The sequence below is a fragment of the Sinohyriopsis cumingii genome, chromosome 12 (genome assembly GCF_028554795.1).
Source record: "Sinohyriopsis cumingii isolate HCF-2022 chromosome 12, ASM2855479v2, whole genome shotgun sequence".
Taxonomy (NCBI): domain Eukaryota; kingdom Metazoa; phylum Mollusca; class Bivalvia; order Unionida; family Unionidae; genus Sinohyriopsis; species Sinohyriopsis cumingii.
Genome location: NC_142972.1, coordinates 74,096,580 through 74,119,834, shown reverse-complemented (window position 1 = coordinate 74,119,834; position 23,255 = coordinate 74,096,580). Strand labels below are relative to the sequence as shown.

Below are 23,255 nucleotides of genomic sequence, written 5' to 3'. Positions count from 1 at the left end.
TGCTATCATTGACCTTACACAAGGTTATGACGAGTTAGCTTACATTTGACTTTATTCACTTACTTTCTCCACTGCAGAGCTCTTAATAGCGAATATTGAAGTGCTGCTTGATAATTATGCTTAATTTATCTGTATTTCATGCTGTTTTAATATAATTATTATTAACCAGCATGCAGGATATGTTTTTAACAGGCCGTAGGTTTCAGATATGACACTTCACCGATCTGTTAGTTACGACAATGATTTTAGCGACCTAGTAATTGCACACATTACTTTGTTTTCTGTTTTAGTTTATGCTTCTTGTGTCATTTTAGCATATATCAATTAAACAGTTCTACAGGCCACTTCAGAGCATGGAAATTTACCATGACTCCTGTTTGTTTATGTTATGTATACTATGTTTCTGTTACTCAGTGTCTATAACGTGTGGTTACAAAATTATTTTGTTTCAGCAACCTAGTAATTTCAGCATATTACTATTTTCTACTTAGGTGTGTATCTTTTATCAGAGAATGGTAGCCTACCATGACTCTGGTTCAGTTTCTACACATTGTCCCATCTTAAGTTTAATATAGGACATACATTTATGATGACACATTTACGGGTTTGTTCATTACAGCAGTGTTTTAGTGACCTAGTAATTTAAACCCTTTACTTAATTCTGCTTTAATTTGTGTCTTCTGTGTCGTTTCCACAGAATACTTATTTAATCAATCTATATGCATTTTCAAAGCATGGAATTTCACCCTGACTCCTACTTTGTTATGTATACATTGTTTCTGATATACAGCATCTAAAATATGTAGTATGGGCTGCCAATGATTTTTACTATTAGCTAGTTAGTCACATACTGATTTGCTAATCTATGCTTTGTTTTCTCTCATCTTGTGTTGTTTCAGAGGGATTGTTTACTACATGCATGACATGCATGTGCACAAACATTGCCCTGTTCGGCATTGAAGGGAAGGAGCTTAATATGCAGTGTTTGGTCGAGAAACACATGCTCTGCTGTACCTGAGAAAGTGGCAAAGGGGAAGGAGAGAAGGCTGAGGTCACGGCAGCATACCTCTGACATCCTTAGTCTCCACCCCAAATCAGCATCAGTGGCAAGCATTGTGGGGGTGTCACTGGTAAACCCTTCCCCCACTAAAGTTTGTCACATGGATCACACCGTTACATCAGGGGATGGAGAGGATAAAGGATGGGTCCATCCATTGCTGGATAAGATGCATCATTTGGTACAGCAGTCGAAGCTGCATTCTCTTCAGTCTAAGGAAACATTAGGGGAATATTCCCAATTTTTAGGCAACCCAGATGGGGTAAGCCTCCCCATATCTCATCATGGCCTTCAGGAAGGTAAGTTGGGGTGAATGGGATTTACAGTTAATCAGCTGGACCTGAATAATAATAATAATAATGCAGCACTGACACCAGCCATCCAGCTGACACCAGCATGAAGACCTCTTGGCCAAAATGGGCCACCTACACAATGTTTATGTGGGATCTTAGTGATAGATCCATCTGTCTAACTGGGCAGTTGGCAACATATCATTATTTTACAGGCGATTTCGGTGAAAAATATTCCCATTCAGCTAGGATTTTGGAGCTGCTTGCGCAGGTGCATGTTGGACCAACATCTGTGAAAGTGACGGAACTGGAAAGGCCAACAGTGCTGGATTGGCCAGTAGTGTGGTGATGCTGACAGTATGGGAAAAGTTGGAGATCGAGGCAATGATGCAGAAACTGGCAGTGAGGTGATGCTGACACTGCTGCCTTTACCGGCGATGCTGGATATTAAGAATACTCATGGCTTATACTCAAGGGAGAGCTGTTTGACTTATATTGAGCTTGATAAACTGGGGTGATGAGTCATTGATAGTCGCATGTGCACTCACATTGATGCCTATCATGCAATAGTACAATGGCAGTATGAAACCAATTTGAGCTCACTGGTCCTCCTTGTTCCAGGTCAGTCGGAGGGGCTTCGAGTTTCTTTCATCAACAATCTCGCCCCTCCACATTATACACTGTCAGATTGGGAGATGGATGCCTTTCAGTATCAGAGGATATGGTTACTCATAAAAGGTATGGGTGCATGTGCTAAGGACACATTCCCTAATGAGTTACTCAAAACTTGCTTTTGGCATGCAGCTAGCAGGTGGAGGCCTATCATCGACTGAAGTCTCTTCCCAATATTCAAGATGGGGAAGGCAATGTCATTCCACCTTTCATCAGACGGGGCGAGTATGCCATTAGTCTCGATCTGACATGTATGCTTCCATGTCCCTATCCACTCTTTCTATTGCTAGTTTCCATATTTACCACCATACCATTATCAACTCGCCATTCTTCCCTCGGTCCTCATCAAACTTTGGATTTTCACTCACACTAAGGATTCCACTGTCCCCCCATTTTGGGCATTGTTATCTATATTGACAGCAGCATACCTGGGCAGCGTCTTAATGAAATACATGGTAAGTTCCTCCAAGGCAGAATGATCTCCCTTCCCTACTAGATCATCCAGGCCTTTTCACGAACTGGGAAGTTCAGACCTCCATACATCCCAGAATTTCGTCCATTTGGGCATGGACTCCTTAACCAACTGAAATCTGACATGTCCCCTTGTATTCATGCTCCATGAATCATTGAACTCGTCGAGTACGTTTCCCTCAAGACTTGGATTTCATCAGGGGAGTTCTTGCAACTCCTTGGCTATTATACATTAGTGGAATTAACCCCATTCAGCCGTCTCATTATGCCTTGCCAGCACATTGGCATCAAGTTTTATGTCCTCTTAATCAAGCAGTCATGATCACACCTGAAATTTGATCATTCCCATGTCAGTAGCGCAATCCATGCTGGCTAACCATTGGAATCCCGCTGAAGATCCCCAGGCAGAAATAACATAAAAGTGCTGCTGACAGTGCACATGGTTGGAGTACCAACCTGTTGCTGACCTTCACCACCATTATTAACACCTGGCAATTGGCCTCTAATAATCAATATACCAGAAAGGAAGGCTGTCATCAGTACATTTCATTTCTGTAAAGATCAATCCAGGGGGCAGAACAGTCCTCTTTTGATCAGACATCACTGCGGTGGTGACCTGTATCTTTAAACAGGGAGGTACCGGACCACTTGTCTGGTGTTTTGATTTGGTAGTTTTCTATGCGGGAGTAACAATCTCCATATCAACATACAATTCAGACACTGACTGGCTGCATCAGTGGCTTCACATAGAATCAATCCAGAAGGATCCTGTCCTTCACATGGAATGTCCCCTCCCATTAGTTGGTTATCACTTGGATTCACACACTTCAAGGTCATCTAATAATTGACCACTTGGCGATGAGGTGGAATCAACAGCTTCCCATCTCCATCCACCCAACTCAAGACACAGAAGCTTATGCTGTGAGATGCACTGTCAATAATCCAGGAGGGGTAGTGGGTCTGTGCCACCCCTTCTACAGTGCTACATTTATGGTGTCAGAATGGCAAGATGACTCAAATAGCCCCTCTTTGAGGGTACAAGCCCTGTATCACCAATCTATTTTTTTCCACAAGGATAATACACTCAGGAAGATTCTGGCCAACCTGAATTAACTCTCCTCTTCTTCCACATGCTCAGCTTTTACCAGTACAGCCTTGTGAGTCAACTCAAACCTTCATTTGTGGAGAGAATCTCGTGAGTAACCATCTGTATCACTTACCTGCATGCCTCTATCCCTCAACCGGCCAACTTTCTCTGGTTCTGTTCTTGGAGGAAAAACAGTTGACCTCAATCGTTACCAAAGGCTACCACCCTCTGATATTAGGCATCATGACAACATGTTTGTGTGGGATAGAGATCTCTCAGATCTTTTAGACAGCATTGGTCTCCTTTTCCAGTATACCTTATTTGTCTCCAAAGGGATCCAATCAGGTTATTATAACATGGCTAGATTTGAATCCTTTCGAACTTCTAGCCTACACATCGCCAAAGTCATTATCATACAGACTATGCTGATAACTTTAGCTTCAGCATACAGGGTAAGTAGGCTGTATCCCTCTTTAGGTTCATCAGAATTCTCTTCAGTACAGATTGGAGGGTTCAGTGATTCTCAAGATACCATCAGGATTCATAGCCCAGAACAAATTAACCTGTTAGTAGTCAACCAGTGTCCCTACTCACTTTCTTCCATAGCCAGGTCGAGAGCAGCAGCCATGCAAGATTCTGTTTGTGCCGGCAGGGATCATTTATCTCAGACACATTTCGACATCATGGCAGATATGACATTGGGTATGATTACGATCTCTCAGATATGTTTGACAACTTGATTTCCAACAACCAAAATCAATAACATTTCCAAATGGACTTTGTCTCAACTCAAGGAAGTTTGAACCTCTCACTCATGCTTCCTATCATACAAGATAGCTTTCACATGCAGGATCAGTGAACTACATGCTCTTTCAGTCAACACGAACTATCTTCTATTTGGTTTGGATTGTTCAGTAGTCCTCCTTACACAACCAGGCCTAGTTGCCAAGAATCAGTTGCCATCAGTAGGTAACCGATGAGTCATCATTTGTCCTCTCTTTCCCATAGACAAGTCTAGAGAGGCAGCCATGCAAGATCCTGTTGGCACCCTCAAACACTAATTGAGACACACAGAGACAAGTCATGGCACGACCAATGCCTCTTCTCATATGACTTACATGCCTTGAAGTTCCGAGCAATTTCTGTGATATCACACATCATGCTGTTTGGTCCTGGCTAAAGGGGGTCATTTGCTTGGTGTACTCTGACATCTCACCAGATCAGAGTAACCTCATGTCTGCACCTTCAAATACTTCTTGAGACACATAGAGACAAGTCATAATATGCACAGTTATCACTTCCTCCCGGTCAAGGTCAGATAGCACTCATATACCCATAAGTTTATTTATTTAAAAAAATGCTCAGAGCAACCATCAGGTATGGTCATTGTTTCTTAAAATAGAAACCAAAGAGCATCCGTGCATGGAGATTTTTTATTTTATTATATAAATATTGTCATTGTATGTGCAAACAAAACTGCCTGCTTTTACCAACAATAAGAAATATCACACTGAAACATGGAAACGACTTCTTTTACAGAAAGTAACTTCTTAATTAGATTTAAACTAAATTTGCAGGAAATAATCAAGGCAGGTCTTTTAAACTTCTGTATACCAAGCAATTTCTATTACTTTAGTCTTTTAGGCCAGTATAAGACAAATGAGTCACCCCTTTGACTTAGGCATATTGTTTCAGGCTGTGATTGCAGCTGCTATGACAGACAGGTCCCCATTTTTGGTCCCTATTGGAAAGCAGGATCTTGCCAATACAGCCAAACAGTCCCTAGCTGTTGCTGCTTCAGATCATCTCACAGTGTTCAAGGCCTATGTAGGGTTAGTACATGAAAAGCACATTAGATCATATTGGCTAATGGAATTTTCTCTCTGATTAATTCTGTCAAGTTTTGGCAAACAGACTTTTAAAAAAATTAATAGAATTTGATTAAGCCTGGTTTCAATTATAAAACTTTATCATTCTAATTGAATAATGTTTTCCTTTTTCAGAAAATATGCGTTTTGTCCAATTTCATGAATAATTAATTGATCCATACATGTCGTATCACATAGAGAGGGAATTTTTGTATACATAAATTTGTATGTCAATCTGATTCCATGTTCCTCGATACTAATTTCTCACAAAAAATATATTTCCTGCTTTATAATTGTCTTACTTTTATTGTTCTGTATTTATTGGTAATTGAGAGAGGATGCATAAATCTAAGTCAAGACTTAATGATCATGTCTTACACATTTAACAACAAGCTGCAGCCTGTGTAATGGTAATATAACCTGTAGGTAAATGAAATGAGAAAACTAGAATCATTTCAGTTATTAAGTTGGACAGTATCTCGTTTATTTATGGATTGTAAAAGTTAACCCAAAAGATGTGATTATTTGTATTTCATATAATTGAACATAGGACAAATGTGTATAAAAAGTTTTATATAACATGTTTGAAAGAATATTTTACCATTAAGCAGATCTTTATGCCTGGAAAATATCATAGGCATTTAATTATATTGTTGACTTAATATTAGAAAGAAATAATGATACCCATGTGTGATGTTTTATAGGAGAGTTTGAACAACAAGTATTGTGCTGACATGCCTTTGTACCATACATACATACACACACACACACACACACACACACACACACACACATTAAACTAAACATACCTAATGATGAATAAATATAAGAAATTACATATCATTGAGCACAACATTTAAAAGAGAACACCATAAGCTATGGGTCAAGGCCTTATGAAATTCTAAAATATGACTTCTTTCATGATGCTTTTGTATATTATTGTATGATGCTGGTAAATGCATTACAGCCATGTGTTGTTGGTACAAATTGTACTGATGTATTGTTTTTATACTGTAAGCAGGAAATAAAGTAAGTATATGATCATATATTGTGTAAATTAGCATATAAGTTGGTGTAAAGGCCAAACATACTGTGATAAAATTCGATGGTATAAAGGATCTTAGATAAGCACCATTTTGCAGGTGGAAGGAAGCACAATCAAAAGGAAGACAAGCAGAAATGACTTACTGCCAGAAAAACTTTTTGAGAAGAAATACTCTCTTGGAGATAGAGGTATGCACTCTTGTGTACTTGGCTAGTAATTTTATGTATTGACCTGCAATACAATTGAGTAAATTCTTTGTATTTCATTGTATTAAACAAAATAACGAAAAGCATACTACCAGTGTTATTGACATATTTACAAAACCAGTAAGCAAATATACTTTTAGAGACTGATATTTCATAAAATTGTCTTTTGGTTACCTGAAGTGAAATTAGTGACATCAAGTCACCTCAGTTTACAACACTCTTCAGTTGTGATATTGATTTGTTGTTCTTGCAGTTTTGTTTTCTATTCTCTTAATCAGAAAGGTAGTAACAGGTTTCCCATGGGGCCTGAAATCCTGGAATAGTTTTGGAATTTTAAATATTGATCTAGACTATTAAACTATTCACAACATTGCAGAGTTTTGGAAAAGTCACAGAATTTCTTAAGATGTATTTTTTAAAAAATGATAACTGCTAATTGCACAGAGCACTGAGTGCTAATTAAAAACTTTTTTAGAACATGAGACAGTTATGATCAATAAGCAGTTTCATTTGATAGATATTGTGGTCCTTCAGTTTCATGATATTAGCCTAGGAAATGTTCATGAAGAGTCATGGAGATAATAGCCTAGGAAATGTTCATGAAGAATCATGGAGATAATAGCCTAGGAAATGTTCATGAAGAGTCATGGAGATAATAGCCTAGGAAATGTTCATGAAGAGTCATGGAGATAATAGCCTAGGAAATGTTCATGAAGAGTCATGGAATTTGTTTTCGTCAAGTCTGTAGGAACCTTTTTAAAAAAGGAAAGTGTTACTTGACTTTTTTAATAATTCAATCAGTTTTCATGCAGAACATTTACACTGCTTAAAATTGCTCAATTTCTGGCAACACACATTAGATTTTTCAAGGTAAAATGCCATCAAAGGTTACTGTATGTACTCATGTATAAATTTAGTCCAACTGCAAAATAACTTAGACCCATGTCTGACATTGAATAATGTGCCAGTGGATCAGGATCTTTGTAATTTGTTCTACTAATTATTCCCAACAAACTGCCAAGACCCATATCTGCAGGTACTTTATGAAGTGTCAGATTTGGGTCTATGCTGTTTGCAGTTGGAGTCAACTAATAAGACAGTTTATACAGCACCCCAGATTTGTCTCTGTTACTTTAAAAGTTGCTAATCTTTGTTTTCTTTTATTTGATCCTTTTCAGACTGTGAAAACAGATTTAATCCGACTAGTCATATCAATAGGTTTTCAAGAAAAGGCGTGTTCCTTGCACTCTTCAGGCTTCGCTCATAGTGCTAAAGAGGTGCTAGAAATCAGCAAAGCCATATCAAGTAAGGGAAGTGATCTTGACATTCATACCATTGCAAAGGTCAAGGCTGTTTTGACTGCTGGACTATACCCTAATGTTGCCACAGTAACATACATGGCTCCAGTAGATGCAGTTGCTAACCCTGAGAAGAAAGTTTGTGCTGGGGAGACACCACAAGGTCCAGCTTTTGTCCACCCTTCCTCAGTCAATAGATACCTCCAAGCCACAGGTTGTTTGGTTTACCATGAAAAGGTGTATATCTTTCCACAGTCACAGTTCATGTGGTGGAAGTTCTTGAATTACGCATTACTAAAGCAATCTGCCAACTCAGCTTATAATTGCAAAATGTTTAACATTTTTGTTTTTCTTACTCTGGAGGTGCATCTACATGATGAGGTCAACCAGATACATGATATCTTTTTGACAAGTGTTTTCACATGCATGGATGTGTTCTGCAATATAATATTGTTTGGTGTTGACCTATGGTATATGAAGAAAGGTCTGTAAAAGATAGGTTTTAGGTATTTATAAGTCTGTCCATTATCATGATATCTGCCAATTTGAGCAACAGTTCATTTAAAGGTACACCCACTTTAGAAGAAAACTGCTTCTAAAGTGAACATTATTGCTAGATAGCCAATATGTCTCCCAGACATATTTCCCAGTTGGTGTGATACTTCCAACTGTTTGCATTGGTCAGTCAATGTATAATCATGTTTCACCTCACAAAATAATAAGGCAGTATGCAACTCCAAAAGTGTCCCATATGTCTATTAATTGTTCAGTTAAAAAATGCATAGACTTTAATGAATGTTTGCATAAGCATTGTAACTGTTGGATTAGAAATATGTGTGTTTGTGTGTGTGTGTGTGAGAGAGAGAGAGAAAGAGAAATTTACAATGGATGCAGTTACTTTAAGTTGTACTGCTAAATATTTTGCAGTAGCTTGAAAATGTCAATCTAATGAATATGCAAACCACAGTTCAAAGTGCCAAGATGCTTTAGTAACTGATAAATGGACTAGTACCTCCAATAATTTGTGCACAGTAGCTAAATGGCAATTTACAGAAATTTATTTATTGATAAATTAGAAAATAATAATATCTATTTGTCCTTTTCTTTTAAACTTATTTTCCTTATATAAATTGGATGTTTCATAATATTTCCGATGTATTGAAGAGAAACTTCCTTCAAAACATACCTCTTAATGCAGAAGACCAATATCCTTTAAATAGTTGAAGTGATTTTGGAAAATAAATGAAATATATCTTGTTTGCTTATTTTTTTAAGCTTTACTAATTATTGACCAGATGAACCTATACACTAGCCTTTCATGAAGTATTAAATACCACAAATTTGTCTTCATTACTTATCCTAAACTTTTGGAGGGGATTGCCGTTTGACATCTCACATGCTTTTATCCCAAGGTCTGATTGTTCCCGAAAATAATTTTTTAACATCTTATCCTCCAGAACAGGTGGTTGTATCTACATGGGTTTTCTCTAAAACACTTGTGTTATTTACTTGATACTAAATGAAAATGGCGGCAGTCTGACCTCCAACATGGTCACCAAATTTGATCACTACCAGTCCAAAACTGGTGATTCTACTGCCAGTGTGGCTGCTGTGGAGGCCACGTTGAAAATTATGTTAGTGCTACTCTCTACTGTGAATAATTCTAATGAGATTAAAAACCTATATGATGTACCTGGTCCACGCTGAAAATGTGCCAATCAGACCTCCAATTTGGTCACCATAGTAGCCATCTTGGAAAACTTATTATTAGTTATGCTAAATTGATGGTCATATTGACATGGAGTTTTCACTAAGAGACTTATGGTGTATGGGGTGTTGATCAGACATCTAGTTTTATTGCCACAAAAGCCATCTTTAAAATACTGTTAAAGTTTTTCAGAATAGATTTTCACATAGACATGGGTTTTCAAGAAAGGTATAATGCATAGCTGTTCCGAAATGAAAACCTTTCTGGTCTGACCTACAACATGATGGCCATATTGGCCATCTTTTAAATCTTGCCCTCTTTAAGGGAAGATCACTAAAAAATTTATGATTATATGTAGTTGTTCCAAAATAAAATATATGCCATTGTGACCTCCTACAATTTGACAAATTGTTTTGCAGTTACTTCTCTATAATGGAAGGCCTTACTAGCATTAAATAGAAAAATGGTACACATGTTTCAACTACAAGTACTAGAATGTACCACCTGTGTACTTTGTAATTTTTTATATGAACTTTGTCATTTCTGTCTTTCATTGTAGAGATGTTGATGGGGTGCAAGATGTTGTTTAAAGTTGCAGAGGATGGATAAGAATGAGATGTGCCTGGCATGCACAGAAATGTTTGCTGTATCACCCATGCAGTGTTTATGCATCATGGACCAAAGAGATATGGTCAGACTCATACAACAGAAACAGTTGAAAGGCTGAGAAAAGATGTTATATTCCAAAATCAATCCACGGTGACTTGTGCAATTGTCTGAGTTCAGAAATTCTAGCTAGTTGATGGGAGACAGTGATGCCACATCAACTTACAGTGAAAACTCCCATAACTGACCCCATGGAACCTGTTGACTTTGCATACATTTTGGTGGAATTGTATATGCGGTATGGATGTCATTAGGCAGAGTTACTCCCTATTATGGCAGCCCTAAGGGTATAAGCTCTTCCCACACCCCAGACTCAAAACCCATGCATGGCAACAATGTCAGTAAAATCAGATGTGGGAATGCAATCTGAAGTTTGCCAGCCCTTTACTATATACCATACACTGTCCAGGCTGTTGACCAACTGGTCCAACTATACAGCCAACACATGTATTGTTTATTTGGTGAGAATCTAATATTTTCCACTGGTGAACATTTACATGAGTTGACAGTTCCAGCAGCAAAGGTGAGCAATACACAGGTGACTGCCTTGTCTGGATGGACTAACCTGACACAGTATAGCAGATTGACCCCACAATTTGCGCTAGCCATCCAGCCAACCAGCCATCCCAGACCAGTATCCTCTAGCCAGACCAGTTACATGCTGATATGACACAACTGGCTTTGCTAGCTTATCCATTATGTAGGTGCCACAATACACATGGTGATGACATTTTTGCCCCTTCCATGCAACATGTTATATCCTCAGGCACAAGGTGTGTAGGAAGACGACAACATCCCTGTCGACAAAGGAGATGACACAGACTTTGACCCAGCTGTGTAACAGACAGATTTCAGTTTTAAGGCAGCAATAGAAGAAATATATAGGATTGTGCAATGATCGGAATTTCCTCATACAAACTAAAGAACTCTGTCCATGTTGATAAAGAGGGTGAATGTAACATCTTTATGAATTATACCACAGTGGGAAAAATTTGTTGAAAATTACCAGGCATCTTGCAGATGAGCTTCCTGACCACAGTAATTTGAAGACCTTCCTTTTGGTGAGTCAGTTTTCTGCAGTATTGTCACCGCAGTGGTATATATCACACACTGATGGGTACCATTCAGATGTGCCTAGTCTAAAGAAGGATATAACTACTATTAACATGTCCTGGTGTTATAAGGTGGACAGACAGGTGTTTCAAGCCACATCACAGTTGCAGAGGAATGTCATGTTTTTATTTTTCCTTACCTGATTTAGCACTCAGTCTGGTAGCTATCTTTAATATAGCTGAGAGAGCAAGGAGTGACCATGCTTGGAAATCTGTAAGCTGTATTGCCAGAATAATTAACAGGGCAACACACCATACAATGGTGAATACCCTAATGGAGTGTGTGTGTGTGTGATTTGGATTTGTAACGTAGCTTTAACAATTTTTCAGTCATATCGCTATGATGTCTGGGGTATCATGGTGCAGGCATATAGCATGATGTCCCACCCAGTAACATTATCCTGACACTAGGCCAACCAGTCCTACCACTAACCTCTTAATGCTGAGCACCAAGTGAGGCAGCTGTTAGTATCATTTTTATAAGTCTTTGGTATGACTCGGCCAGGGATTGAACCCATGAACTCCCACCCTAATGGATTCCTGCAATCTTGATTTTATGAGAAGAAACACTCTTTTGTGAACTTACCCATTGGCAGCGCTACTTTATCTTCCATTTGGTTTCCCCCCTTTGGTTCAGGGGCCATATTGAAGAGGTTAAGAAGCAGGTGATGCAAGAGTTGCCATTTCAGCTTTCCCAGCAAGCCACTATCTAATCTCAACCTCCTCAAGGGTCATCACAGAAAACATAACAGCATGAACAGCCTTTTTATGGACAAGCAAGCAATAGGCAGCCATATGCCTCTGGTTCTTAGGCAGGCAGGGCAGGATAGGATAGGAGAGAGAAAAAGGTTTCCCTTTTCTAAGTCTCCTGCCAACCAAAAAAGACATCTGTCTTACCCTCTGGCTCTTGCAGGCAGGGTAGGACAGGAGAGGTAAAAAGGTTTCCCTCCTCTAAGTCTCCTGCCAACCAAAAAAGACATCTCTCTAACCCACTGATGACCCTCCTATTGGTACTAGACTTCTTTTTGCTAGACTTGGATCAACATTTTTCTTACAGTTGGGTGATCCAGTTGTTTCAGAGGGATTCTAGATCTTGTATATCCAAACCTCACCTGATTACCTTTAATGACAAACATCCCAAGAAATGTCAAGAAGACAGACATGATACAGAATTAGACAGAACATTTGCTGATAAAGTGGGCAGTGAACTACTTATTGCAGATACTTTCTAGTCATGAAAGTCAATGGGAAATTGAGACCAGTCATATATTTGAGCCAGCTCAATAAGTTGATTGCTACCAAGAAATTTAAATTGGAGAAGGCATGGTCTGTACAGCTGTTGGTGTGGTGTGATGAATATGCAATCAGTCTTGATCTGCCTGACGTATTACAACATACTCATGGGATTTAGCAAATTCCTTTTTTCTTTGACTACCTTAGGGGAGTGTGCCAATTCTGCACCCTTCCATTCGGCCTTAGCCCTTTGGTCATTACCAAAACATAGGACTGCACAATATCCCACTCCAGGATTTGCTTCTCCATGCCACTGTTGGTGTACCCAGATGATATTTCTTAAAATCACTCAAATTCAGTCTTAGTTCATGATATGAACAAACTTCCATTTTTCACAGTTCAGGGTGGAGTTCCCTGTCACTTCTCAGCATTTTGTTTGTCTAGCTATGGTATTTAACTTGTCACAGTCTGGTTTGTCTTCCACCCAGATGCATTGATGCATTGTCCATGAATCAGAAACAGTTTCTGCTTTAAGATACATTATGGTAGCAAAGGGTTTTCTTATGTCCTCTGCCTGTTCAAAACAATGGCAGACTTGCTCTGTCTCAGCTACATTTAAATGCACCCTTGGCAGATGGCTATTCTAGCCCAGTGGCACCCTATCTCAGGTCATTTAGATCAGCAGATTATTATCTTGATCACAATCCAACAAATGTGGCTACAGTGGTGAGACAGGGAATGGCTAGCAATTTCAATACGTAAGGAAGCCACCCTTGCACTCCCCCATCTGGAAGTTGCAATCTGTGCAGATCAGTTTCTTGGTTGGGTGAGTGGAGGCATGAATGTTACCATGCTTCATTATCTTGATGTCAAGTAAACAGTACTAGAGAAAACTCTTCACATCAAACTGTTAGCAGTCACTAGATGCTGGTCAAAGCTGTGCCTTGTAGAGTAATGTATGTGTAATACATATCAGTGAGCCAGGTTTGTTACTAATGCAGTTCACAATTTTGCCTTTGTTGAAGATCTTAGTGTGACTGATATACATCTACCATGTCCCCAATCACATGGTAAATCTGTTTAAAAAGCACTACCATAATGACCAAAGAGAGATGTCAGTTGCTATATGTATATTGCATGGAAATGAATTCATTAAAATACTGGCAAACATCAGTGCTCAACCATTCTGCATGCAATCTAGTCTGAGACAGACAAAAGCTGATTGGTGATTCGGATAAATTATGGCTATCCAGATGTGAGTTCTTACATCATGCAATCTAATGTGTCAGTTGTCTCTGTCTCATACTTCTGATTGAATATCAACTATATGAAACAATCATTTATAACATTTCATGTGATATATTTTCTTTATCAATACAATTTTGACATTTGGTAGGTATTTGTTATGTATATTGTCTTGTTCAGTAGCGAGAAGTGAGAATCTACACAACTTTTTCTGGTCGTTGGAGGTGCTGTGCTAATTAGTACGACCTGTCTGGGAAACATGTGAGTTAAGTTAAGTGACCATGTTCAATTTCAAAGTCAGCTTTCTTCTAAGTGAGAGAAGCTTCTAAATCTAACCATACAACCGAGCAGCTATCATGGCAGTATATATATCATCTAAGACAAGTTATATTGTATTATTTTCTATTACTAATGTGAAAGTATATATAGAATATGAAAAGCTGGTATAACAAAATGATGTTTACATTCATATCTGCACAATAATTTTCTCATCTTTTATTAAGACATCTGTTTGTAATTGTCTTTGAAATGTATTATAACACTAACATAGCATATTATATCTGCCGACTCATTTCTAAAGTATATGTACGTGTAGGCTTGTTCTTTAAGCAGTTGCCGCTGGGTGGTGAAGATTTTGGTTCTTGCTTAATATGTGTTTATTCATACAGTAATTTAATGCAAGGTACCACAAAGAAGTGGTTGTGTGTAGAAAGCATTTTATTGCAGACTTGGAGTGGTCATTAGGTCATTTGATTGTTGTCATTAGGGCATTTGATTGTGGTCATTAGGGCAAGCTTTATTGTACTCTATATATATATTCACTTTTACCCAAAAGTAAATTTATCATATTTGTTGTTTTTATTTTTCTACTAGTGAGATTATATGATGGTTTCCTTTCCTTCAGGTGAGGTCTTCTAAGGTATATTTGCGTGACTGCACACTTGTTGGACCCTATCCCATACTTCTGTTTGGGGGAGAGATTCATGTTCAGCACATCAGCCAGAGTATATCTGTTGATGACAGAATCCAGTATAAGGTAACAGAACATCACTATAATTATGATCTGATCTGAAATGAAACTGTTCTTTTGATGCCAGTTATCTCTCTGTCTTGCTGTTAAAAACAGCATCGACCATTAATATTAAGGATAGGTAGATCAGTTTAAAATGTAAGGAATAATAGATATAAAACAGAAGAAATGATTTAATACAATAAAATGAGGTTAATTTAATATATAATTGCAAAATAAATATAATTGAAAAACTAAACATTATTATATAAATAGCACAGGGTCTCTAATAAGTAAATTTTTATGCATCTGATATTTTTTTACCCCCTGCAGATCTGTGTTTTATTTTTTTAGTATTCCTTGTGAAAATTCTTTGAAGAACACTTTCAACTGCATTGCACTTATCCTGATTATTTAATGTTGTTTCAGAACAACCATCCAAATATTGAAGATCTGTCTGCATGACACAATTATCTTCATAGGTTATTTGAACAGGCTCCTGACTCATATCAGCTTTCTCTTATTCATCTCTTGTTTGGTATGTCTGGTCCATTTCTCAAGGGAAGCTTGACTTTCTTTTTGGTTTTATAGACCTATTTTTTAACCAAGAGAATCTTCACCCAGAACAGAGGCTTTCATATAAGGTCAACATCATAAGACTGGACATTGCCATGTGACTGGTCACTGGGTACAGCTTATGGAGCAACATGCATCAGTCACTGAGTAGTGGGTCAAGTGAAAGTCACCGAGTGTATGTCATCAGTCACTGGGTCCCTGACATGGTACTGGGTCACTGTGCATAGAGTATTAGGCATCAGGTACAGGGCACCAAGCACCAGTCACCAGTTAATGCATTAATCAACATACAATGAAGGTCTGTTAATGGGCACTGATACAGTACATGGGTATAGTTATTGGGCACCAGATGGATAATGTGTTAAGTGATGGTCACCTAGTGTTGGTCACCAATCAAAATGTACTGCACATTGGGCATTGGGTTTTGTCCACCATTCTGATGAAAGGGATCAGGTTGATACATGCCTTCCCCTATTTTCTATATTTCTATTTAGTCCCAATGGGGAATGGTTTGTGAGTTGTGTTGACCATCAAGGGGTAGGGATCAGATCAACACCTCTCTTTCTTAGTGTCCAATTCAACCCGTACATGGTTTGGGGACTCCTACCATCCAGTGATCAGTCAGCTGTGTCTCCATTTTATACAATGACAACAAGGATGACTTTGCCCATGGCTCTATGAATTTGCAGATTGAGTAGATTTAGATCATCACCACCTCTTCTGGCCTTATCATCAAGGAGAAGGTGAGGGATTGGGCACTTGCCTTCCTCGGCATGGAGAGGAAATCTTCAGTCTCATTCTCCAGGGAGGATAACAAGTGGGTTATGTCCCATCTCCAGCCATGAGCGGAGATGGGTAAGTGAACCCTCAGTCAAGCAGGGAGATAAGATGGTATAGTCACATCTCACGCTGAGTGCAAAGCCAGGAGAATGAACTATCAGTTTTGGTTGGCACAGATCAAATTCAGGAGGAACGAATTACATCAGACCTTTCTCTTCTTTTAGGGTCTCCATCTTCATTCTACCTTACAGGTCAGGTAACTGAGTAAGAGGAAGGAAGTGTGGATCTTTAACAAGGTAGTAAATGAAGTTTACCACACTCCTTCCCTCAGATCTGTATCCAAATCATTCAGGAGCTCCAGATGCTATGGCGATGCTTGTCAGGGCATTTGTAGTTAGACTGATTTGTTCCCAAAATCTGCAGTAGTTATGGAGCGAACTCAGAAGATGTCTCGAGGTAAAGAGATAGCTAGACAGCTGGAGGTGTGGTCTGACTGTTGTTTAAGCTTTGTCTCTGGTTTCAGTCTATATTTACAAGGTCTATTTGGCAGTTGGGCCCCTTTAGACCCCCACCTTGGACTTGAAACTTCTCAAATAGGAATTTTAGCAGGGATCTGGGTCCATATTACCATTAAATCTAGCAAGGTTTTAGAACTGAAGGCTTATTTAATTATCACTATAGCCCCCCATGCTAATTTTTTGTGGACTTCCCTCATACATTCTGCTGAAAGAGGAATCATTATTCCTGGCAGCATTGCAGAGATTTTTGGAGGTCATTGCCAAGACATGAGACAATGCTCTCTGCCAAGTTTCTCCTCTCTCCACATCCCCAGGGATGCTGCCTTGAATACATCAAAGGTTTTCCACTAGTAAAGTGAAAGATGCTTTTGGGCTTCCTGAGTTCAAATGTAGATGCTTTTCGGAGGGCTACTTCTTCCAGTGGTTTCTCAAGACTTGAAGCACCAGAAACCCCAGTTCCTGCCAGCAGTGATGGAAGTGAAGAGAGGACAGGGGAGGAAGTCTGTGGACCCCTCACCCTTCACTGAAGAGGAAAGCAGTTATTCTTAGAATGTCAACCCACTTCCAGCCATGTTCCCCATTTCACAACATCCTGTATGTGTGAGAATGAGTTTTTTTCTTCCTGAGACTTTGTTGGATCATGCATGGATTCATTTTACAATAAAGGAGGGCTACAGCAGATAACATCCAGGATGCTCTACCACTTTCAAGCACTTCCATTTAGTTTCACCAGTCTAAGATGGTATTTCAGTGGGAAGAGGTATACACCTTTCATGGAAGGGCCTTAAGGACTCATAGTACTAATTCAGTTCCCATAGTAAACCTATGCAAACACCATGATATTAAAAATTCAATAACTTAAGAGTGCTCATGATCAAACCTATAATTTATCAGTATAGATGAAACTTGAATGTCAGCTTCTGTGTAGAGGAAAGGATATGAGCAGCGGCATGTTCTGGACCTGCATGTTTTTGAAACGTGTTCTTTCAATTCCGCACCAAAGAGTTAGGTGCCAATTTTAGTAATGAGTGTTCCAAACTCAAGACTGTTAAAGAGCTGAAATTCCATCAATAAAACAATGTCTCTATTTTTTTTCTCACTTACAACTAGGATAAACTCTCAAAATATTCTTTTTCCTAAAACATAACTTACATTATTAGCAAATCCTGGCCAGCCAAACCCATATATACTCTGTTTTATGTTCACCCATTTCCAGGCTGGTTCCCATTTTTGTAGTTCATTACATAAGTAAACAATGTGCATTGTCCTGCTTGTCAAAGATTACATTTGTGAATATTAAATTATATTTCAATTTCATGTTCACCTAAAGAGCAATGGTGCATTTCAGGCAACATTTAAATATTTGAGCTTTATTTAAGAAAATCAGAAAAAAATATTAAAATAAAGCTGTCTAATAAGACTCGTCTTTTTAAATATCACCATTTATCGCTCTTCAGTTTAATGCTGAAATATATTACCAGCCTTGTCATATTATTTAATTAGTGAGTAACAGGTCAAGGTGACCATCTATATGTACTTGTATTATTACAGAAAAAGTTATTTAATTGACAAAAATTACCTAAAATTCCTCCCAGAAGACATATAATTTAAAACTAAAGTAAGGTTGACATAAATCCATTAAAATGCAAAATATGAACTTTCAAAACGTTCACTGAAAGAAGTTAATGGGATGCAAAGTAATGAGAGGTCATCACCATTAAGCATGTTGGAAGAGACCTAAGTGATTATATCTGAAGCATTATGTTTCAAAACACAACAAAGGAAATATCATATTGCTTACTATAATTACTCTATAAATGGTATATTGTATAAATTTTATATATGTAATGCTTAGATATAAACCAAAGTGTAAAACACTCCACTTAACATAGTCAAATCTACACACTGTTCCCCATCCCCCTTCTTGGCAACAGTTGATATATCTGAATATGCATTTAATATCCTACCTAAAGTCACTATGTGGTTTACAAAAGGTATTAATTTTGTTTGTTCTTCACAAATAGCACCATATGATTGCATTTATAGTAAAGTTAATTGCATTTGCATATGTGGAATCACTGTATTGCTGTGGCTGTCTGTAGTACTCATGGTACTAATTCAGTTCCCATAGTAAACCTATGCAAACACCATCAATATATCAAAATGTAAAAAATTCAATAACTTAAAATTTCTGTGTCCTCATGAGTAAACCTATATTTATCAGTATAGATGAAACTTGGATGTCAGCTTCTGTGTTGAGGAAAGGATATGAGCAGCGGCATTTTCTGGACCTGCATGTTTTTGAAACATGTGCTTTGAATTCCACACCACAGAGTGGTGCTAATTTTAGTAATGAGTGTTCCACACTCAAGACTGTTAAAGGACCGAAATTCCTTCAATGAAACAAAGTTTTCTTCACTTACAGCTAGGATAAGTTCTCAAAAGATTCTTTTTCCTAGAACATAACCTACATTATTAACCAATCCTGGCCAGCCAAACCCATATTTACTCTATTTTATGTTCCCCCATTTCCTGGCTGGGTCCCATTTTTCCAGATAATTAGTACCGTGTCCTGGAGTTTATTTCTGGATCTTCCCCATTGAACAAGTTTGTTCTGGAAGAGCATTTCATAATGGAGATGTCAAGTTTAGTAAGGAATACCATCTAGCTGAATGACTGCGGCATCTCCGATCCTGTCAACACCTCTCTGTCTTCTCAGCCCTTATAAATTGTATCAGTTTTGTTTGGGGCAGGAGATCTTTCAGTTTTAAGTCCTTCCTTTCTCACCAGCTGTGTTAGCCTAACAAGTTGACAAGCAATATTCCAGTCTGCAGTTGAGCACCCTAGTGACAGCACTAGTAAGTCCACTTTGATAGCTTATCTTAGGCTTTCAGATTCAGCAAAACAGTATGAGCCAGTAATGTATTACTGCTATTAAAATGTAGTTTTTCATGGGTGAATCTAATTTTTATATTGTAATACTTACCTATTATTACCCCATTGCCATTTTCCTCGGTTTGAGATGTGCTTGATTTCTTGGTAAGAAAATGTTGATATTGACAAAAGTTGTTAAAGGTATCAGACTGGGATAATATTGTCATTCTAGACCTCCAGTTACTAATTTGATTATTCTGATTGACAGAAGTTGACAAAGGTATCAGACTTGGATTATTCTGATTGACAGAATCTGTCAAAGGTATCAGACTGGGATTATGTTTTCATTCTAGACCTCCTGTTACTAATTGGATTATTCTGATTGACAGAAGTTGACAAAGGTATCAGACTTGGATTATTCTGATTGACAGAATCTGTCAAAGGTATCAGACTGGGATTATGTTTTCATTCTAGACCTCCAGTTACTAATTGGATTATTCTGATTGACAGAATCTGTCAAAGGTATCAGACTGGGAGAATGTTTTCATTCAAGACCTCCAGTTACACATTGGATTATTCTGATTGACAGAAGTTTACAAATGTATCAGACTTGGGTAATATTGTCATTCTAAACCTCCAGTTACTAATTGGATTATTCTGATTGACAGAATCTGTCAAAGGTATCAGACTGGGATTATGTTTTCATTCTAGACCTCCAGTTACTAATTGGAAGAGAGAATAATCACCATGGAAGAAAAGATATAACAATGCAATAATAGCATGTAAGATAAACTTTGAAAGTATCACAGTGTGCTACCACCATTTATTGACACTAAGGGGAAGTAAGTCACATGATTCACATGGAGTCAGATTCCAGTCACATGGTATCAGACTCCAGTCAGCAAACAGAGGACACCTTAGGAACAAACTTTCTCAAAATGGTAGGAGAGTTTACATCAAGTTTAAACACTCGAAAACCATTGTTCGAGATATTGTGTTACTTGAGAAAGTCATGCTGAATAAATATACAAGCTTGTTTAAAAAAGGTTTTGTTTGCTTTATTAGCATCTAATCCTGAATTGTCAAGAACTCTAAGTATTGATAGTAGCCTTTAAGAACAGCGAAGGCACAATTGCAGTGGAATTAAACTTGTTTGCTTGTACACACATGCAAAGGATGTTGCTATGTGTATGTTGTTGTATCCATGAATAAATTTACCCAATCAACCTAATTATGGCAATAGGAATCATGACTGTTTGCTAATAGATGCATGGAAGTGAATATAGGTATAATTTTGAGCAAAGATAGGTACATCATCACTCAATATAAAATTATTTAATTTTTTTAAAAATACATCCATGAAATCAGGTACTCATGGATGCATATATTTTGACTAAACCATGAAATTTAGTACCCATAAATTTAAAGTAATGAAGTGTATCTTAATTTTGCAATGGTAAAGCAGTTTTTATGACCGTCACATGCTGCCTTAAAGGTTTGCGGAAAGTCTAGGTTTTTCTTATTGCTTTTGTATATATGAACCCCCTGGGCACTGGACTGAGTAATTTACATATAGTATTTAACTTTTATTAATTATTTTGTAATAATGTTACAGTATGTTTTGTTTCAGGCATATGCAAAAACTGGAGTGATATTTAGGGAACTAAGAAAACTTTTGGATGGTTTATTATCAGCCAAGCTGGATGACCCATCAGTTGATATATCAGGTATTTCTCCTCTGTTACAAGACTTTTTCTTGGATTGGTATCATTAAGTTATTGTCTACACATCAGGTCGAGCCATCTCATTTATAAGATGGTTAGAAGTTTTACTGATTTAATGCATTAGTCTAGTATTTGTTGGGGTTTGCCTACTTTTCATAGGAAAGCAATAAAGCGGATGATAAAATATGTCATTTTGAGGAGTAGTTTTTTTGTTAAAATCCTCTGAGTTGCCAAATTATTTGTTGTTTTTTAGTCAGTAGATGAGCTTTATTTGTATGTTTTTCCAAAGCAACTTACAAAAACAAAGTATTGTCTCTTGGTTTCATTATTTAAATCATATGAATGCCATATAGTTTTAAACCGTACCTGTCGGTCATGTTTACAGTGCAGTTTATATGTAACTCTTTTATGTTGCTAAATATTTAATTGATACCAATGTTGGATTTACTTTGATTTTTTAATGTCAGCCTTTATGTTTTCACAATCAAGATTATGGCATCAAACTAACACAGATGATTTTATCTTTTCAGGGAGCAGACTAGTGTCTCTCATTCAGGAACTATTGGTAGCTGAGAAAGCAAGGTGATGAATGATTTGTTCCTCATTATCTCTCACATATGTGAGATAATTTTCAGTAGATCTCTGAAGGACAATAAGATTACCTCCACATAAGTTAGGATAGCATGTGATGGAATCTTTCATACAGCATTTAAAAGGAACATTTTGGATTCATGGCTGTTGGAATAATTTTCTCAGATTAAGCTTGTCAAATATGAAAAGCCAAAATTCACTTTTAAATGTATTTAGAGGCTAACAGGGTTACCATGGCAATTATTTTGCCTTTAATAAGACTTTTTAAAATAAGAGATACAGAGACTTTTGAAGCCTATGCATGTAATTGATGCAGCTTTTTCATTAAAAAAAAAATGTCCATTAAAGTGACATGTAAATGTAAACATCACTTGAGCAACTGAATGTAGGTCTTTCAGAATCTATTTTAGACCACTTTTTGCATATATTTATCTCCCTAATATAATAACATTATTTTAAATGAGTTTATTGTATATAGGCAAGGCTCAGAGTCCAAAAAGATGACTGAAAAAGAAAAACATACTGCCAACTCTTCTGTAAAAGAGGACATATTTTAAATTTTCAATAATAAATCTGTCTGCAAAGAGTGTCCTTTTTAATATTTATCATTTAAACCTTAATTTATTTTGATTTATAAAGAGAGGACCCTCAAGCAACTATAAAGTTGTCAAATAGTATCTTGGCACATGTAACTTTATATCCACATTTGATGCAGTTTCTGTGAATATATATTTCAGTGATGGTACATTTGGTGATGCAGTTTATATGTTTTTATGAGAAATGGCTCCTGCATGACATGTGATGTCATTCTTGCCATTTTGTAAGATTTTAAAATCAGGTTCACAGGAAGATCAGAATAAATATTATGCCCCTTCGAACTTCATTGTAAGCAGCAAAATTCCTGTTTCCATCTGTCATTAGATTTTGTGAATTTTCAGTTGCTTGGGATATTTGGTATTTTGGCATTGGGAGAAAATTGAAGAGTCTCTTGACACATTAAATTTTCATCTCACAAGAAAAATACTAACATGGTGCATACTTTTAAGAAGAGATGGAGCCAAACCAGCAATTATTGCTTAGTATCACTAACTGTACAACATGTGCCCCATGGGCTACATTTGGCCAGTGATCTGATTTTATCCAGTTACATTTGCATCATATGGGCACATTGAAAAATTGCCATCTGGCCCATACCCTGGAGGATGTTGCACATGCCTGATGTACA

At 37.5% G+C, this 23,255-nt stretch overlaps 1 protein-coding gene across 2 annotated transcripts in view; it reads left to right on the top strand.

Moving 5' to 3' along the window:
* LOC149786747 (ATP-dependent RNA helicase dhx29-like) overlaps window positions 1-22,617 on the top strand; it is a 101,908-nt gene extending 79,291 nt beyond the window's left edge. Inside the window, exons 24-29 of one of the 2 annotated variants that reach the window (XM_089977263.1) lie at window positions 5,273-5,409; window positions 6,588-6,678; window positions 7,875-8,231; window positions 14,863-14,994; window positions 21,346-21,442; window positions 21,970-22,617. In XM_089977263.1, the coding sequence (XP_089833389.1) occupies window positions 5,273-5,409; window positions 6,588-6,678; window positions 7,875-8,231; window positions 14,863-14,994; window positions 21,346-21,442; window positions 21,970-22,025 (870 nt within the window). In that variant the 3' untranslated portion in view covers window positions 22,026-22,617. The remainder of the gene's footprint in view (window positions 1-5,272; window positions 5,410-6,587; window positions 6,679-7,874; window positions 8,232-14,862; window positions 14,995-21,345; window positions 21,443-21,969) is intronic. The other variant, XM_089977264.1, reaches the window with a different exon arrangement.
* The last annotated feature ends 638 nt before the right edge of the window (window positions 22,618-23,255 follow it).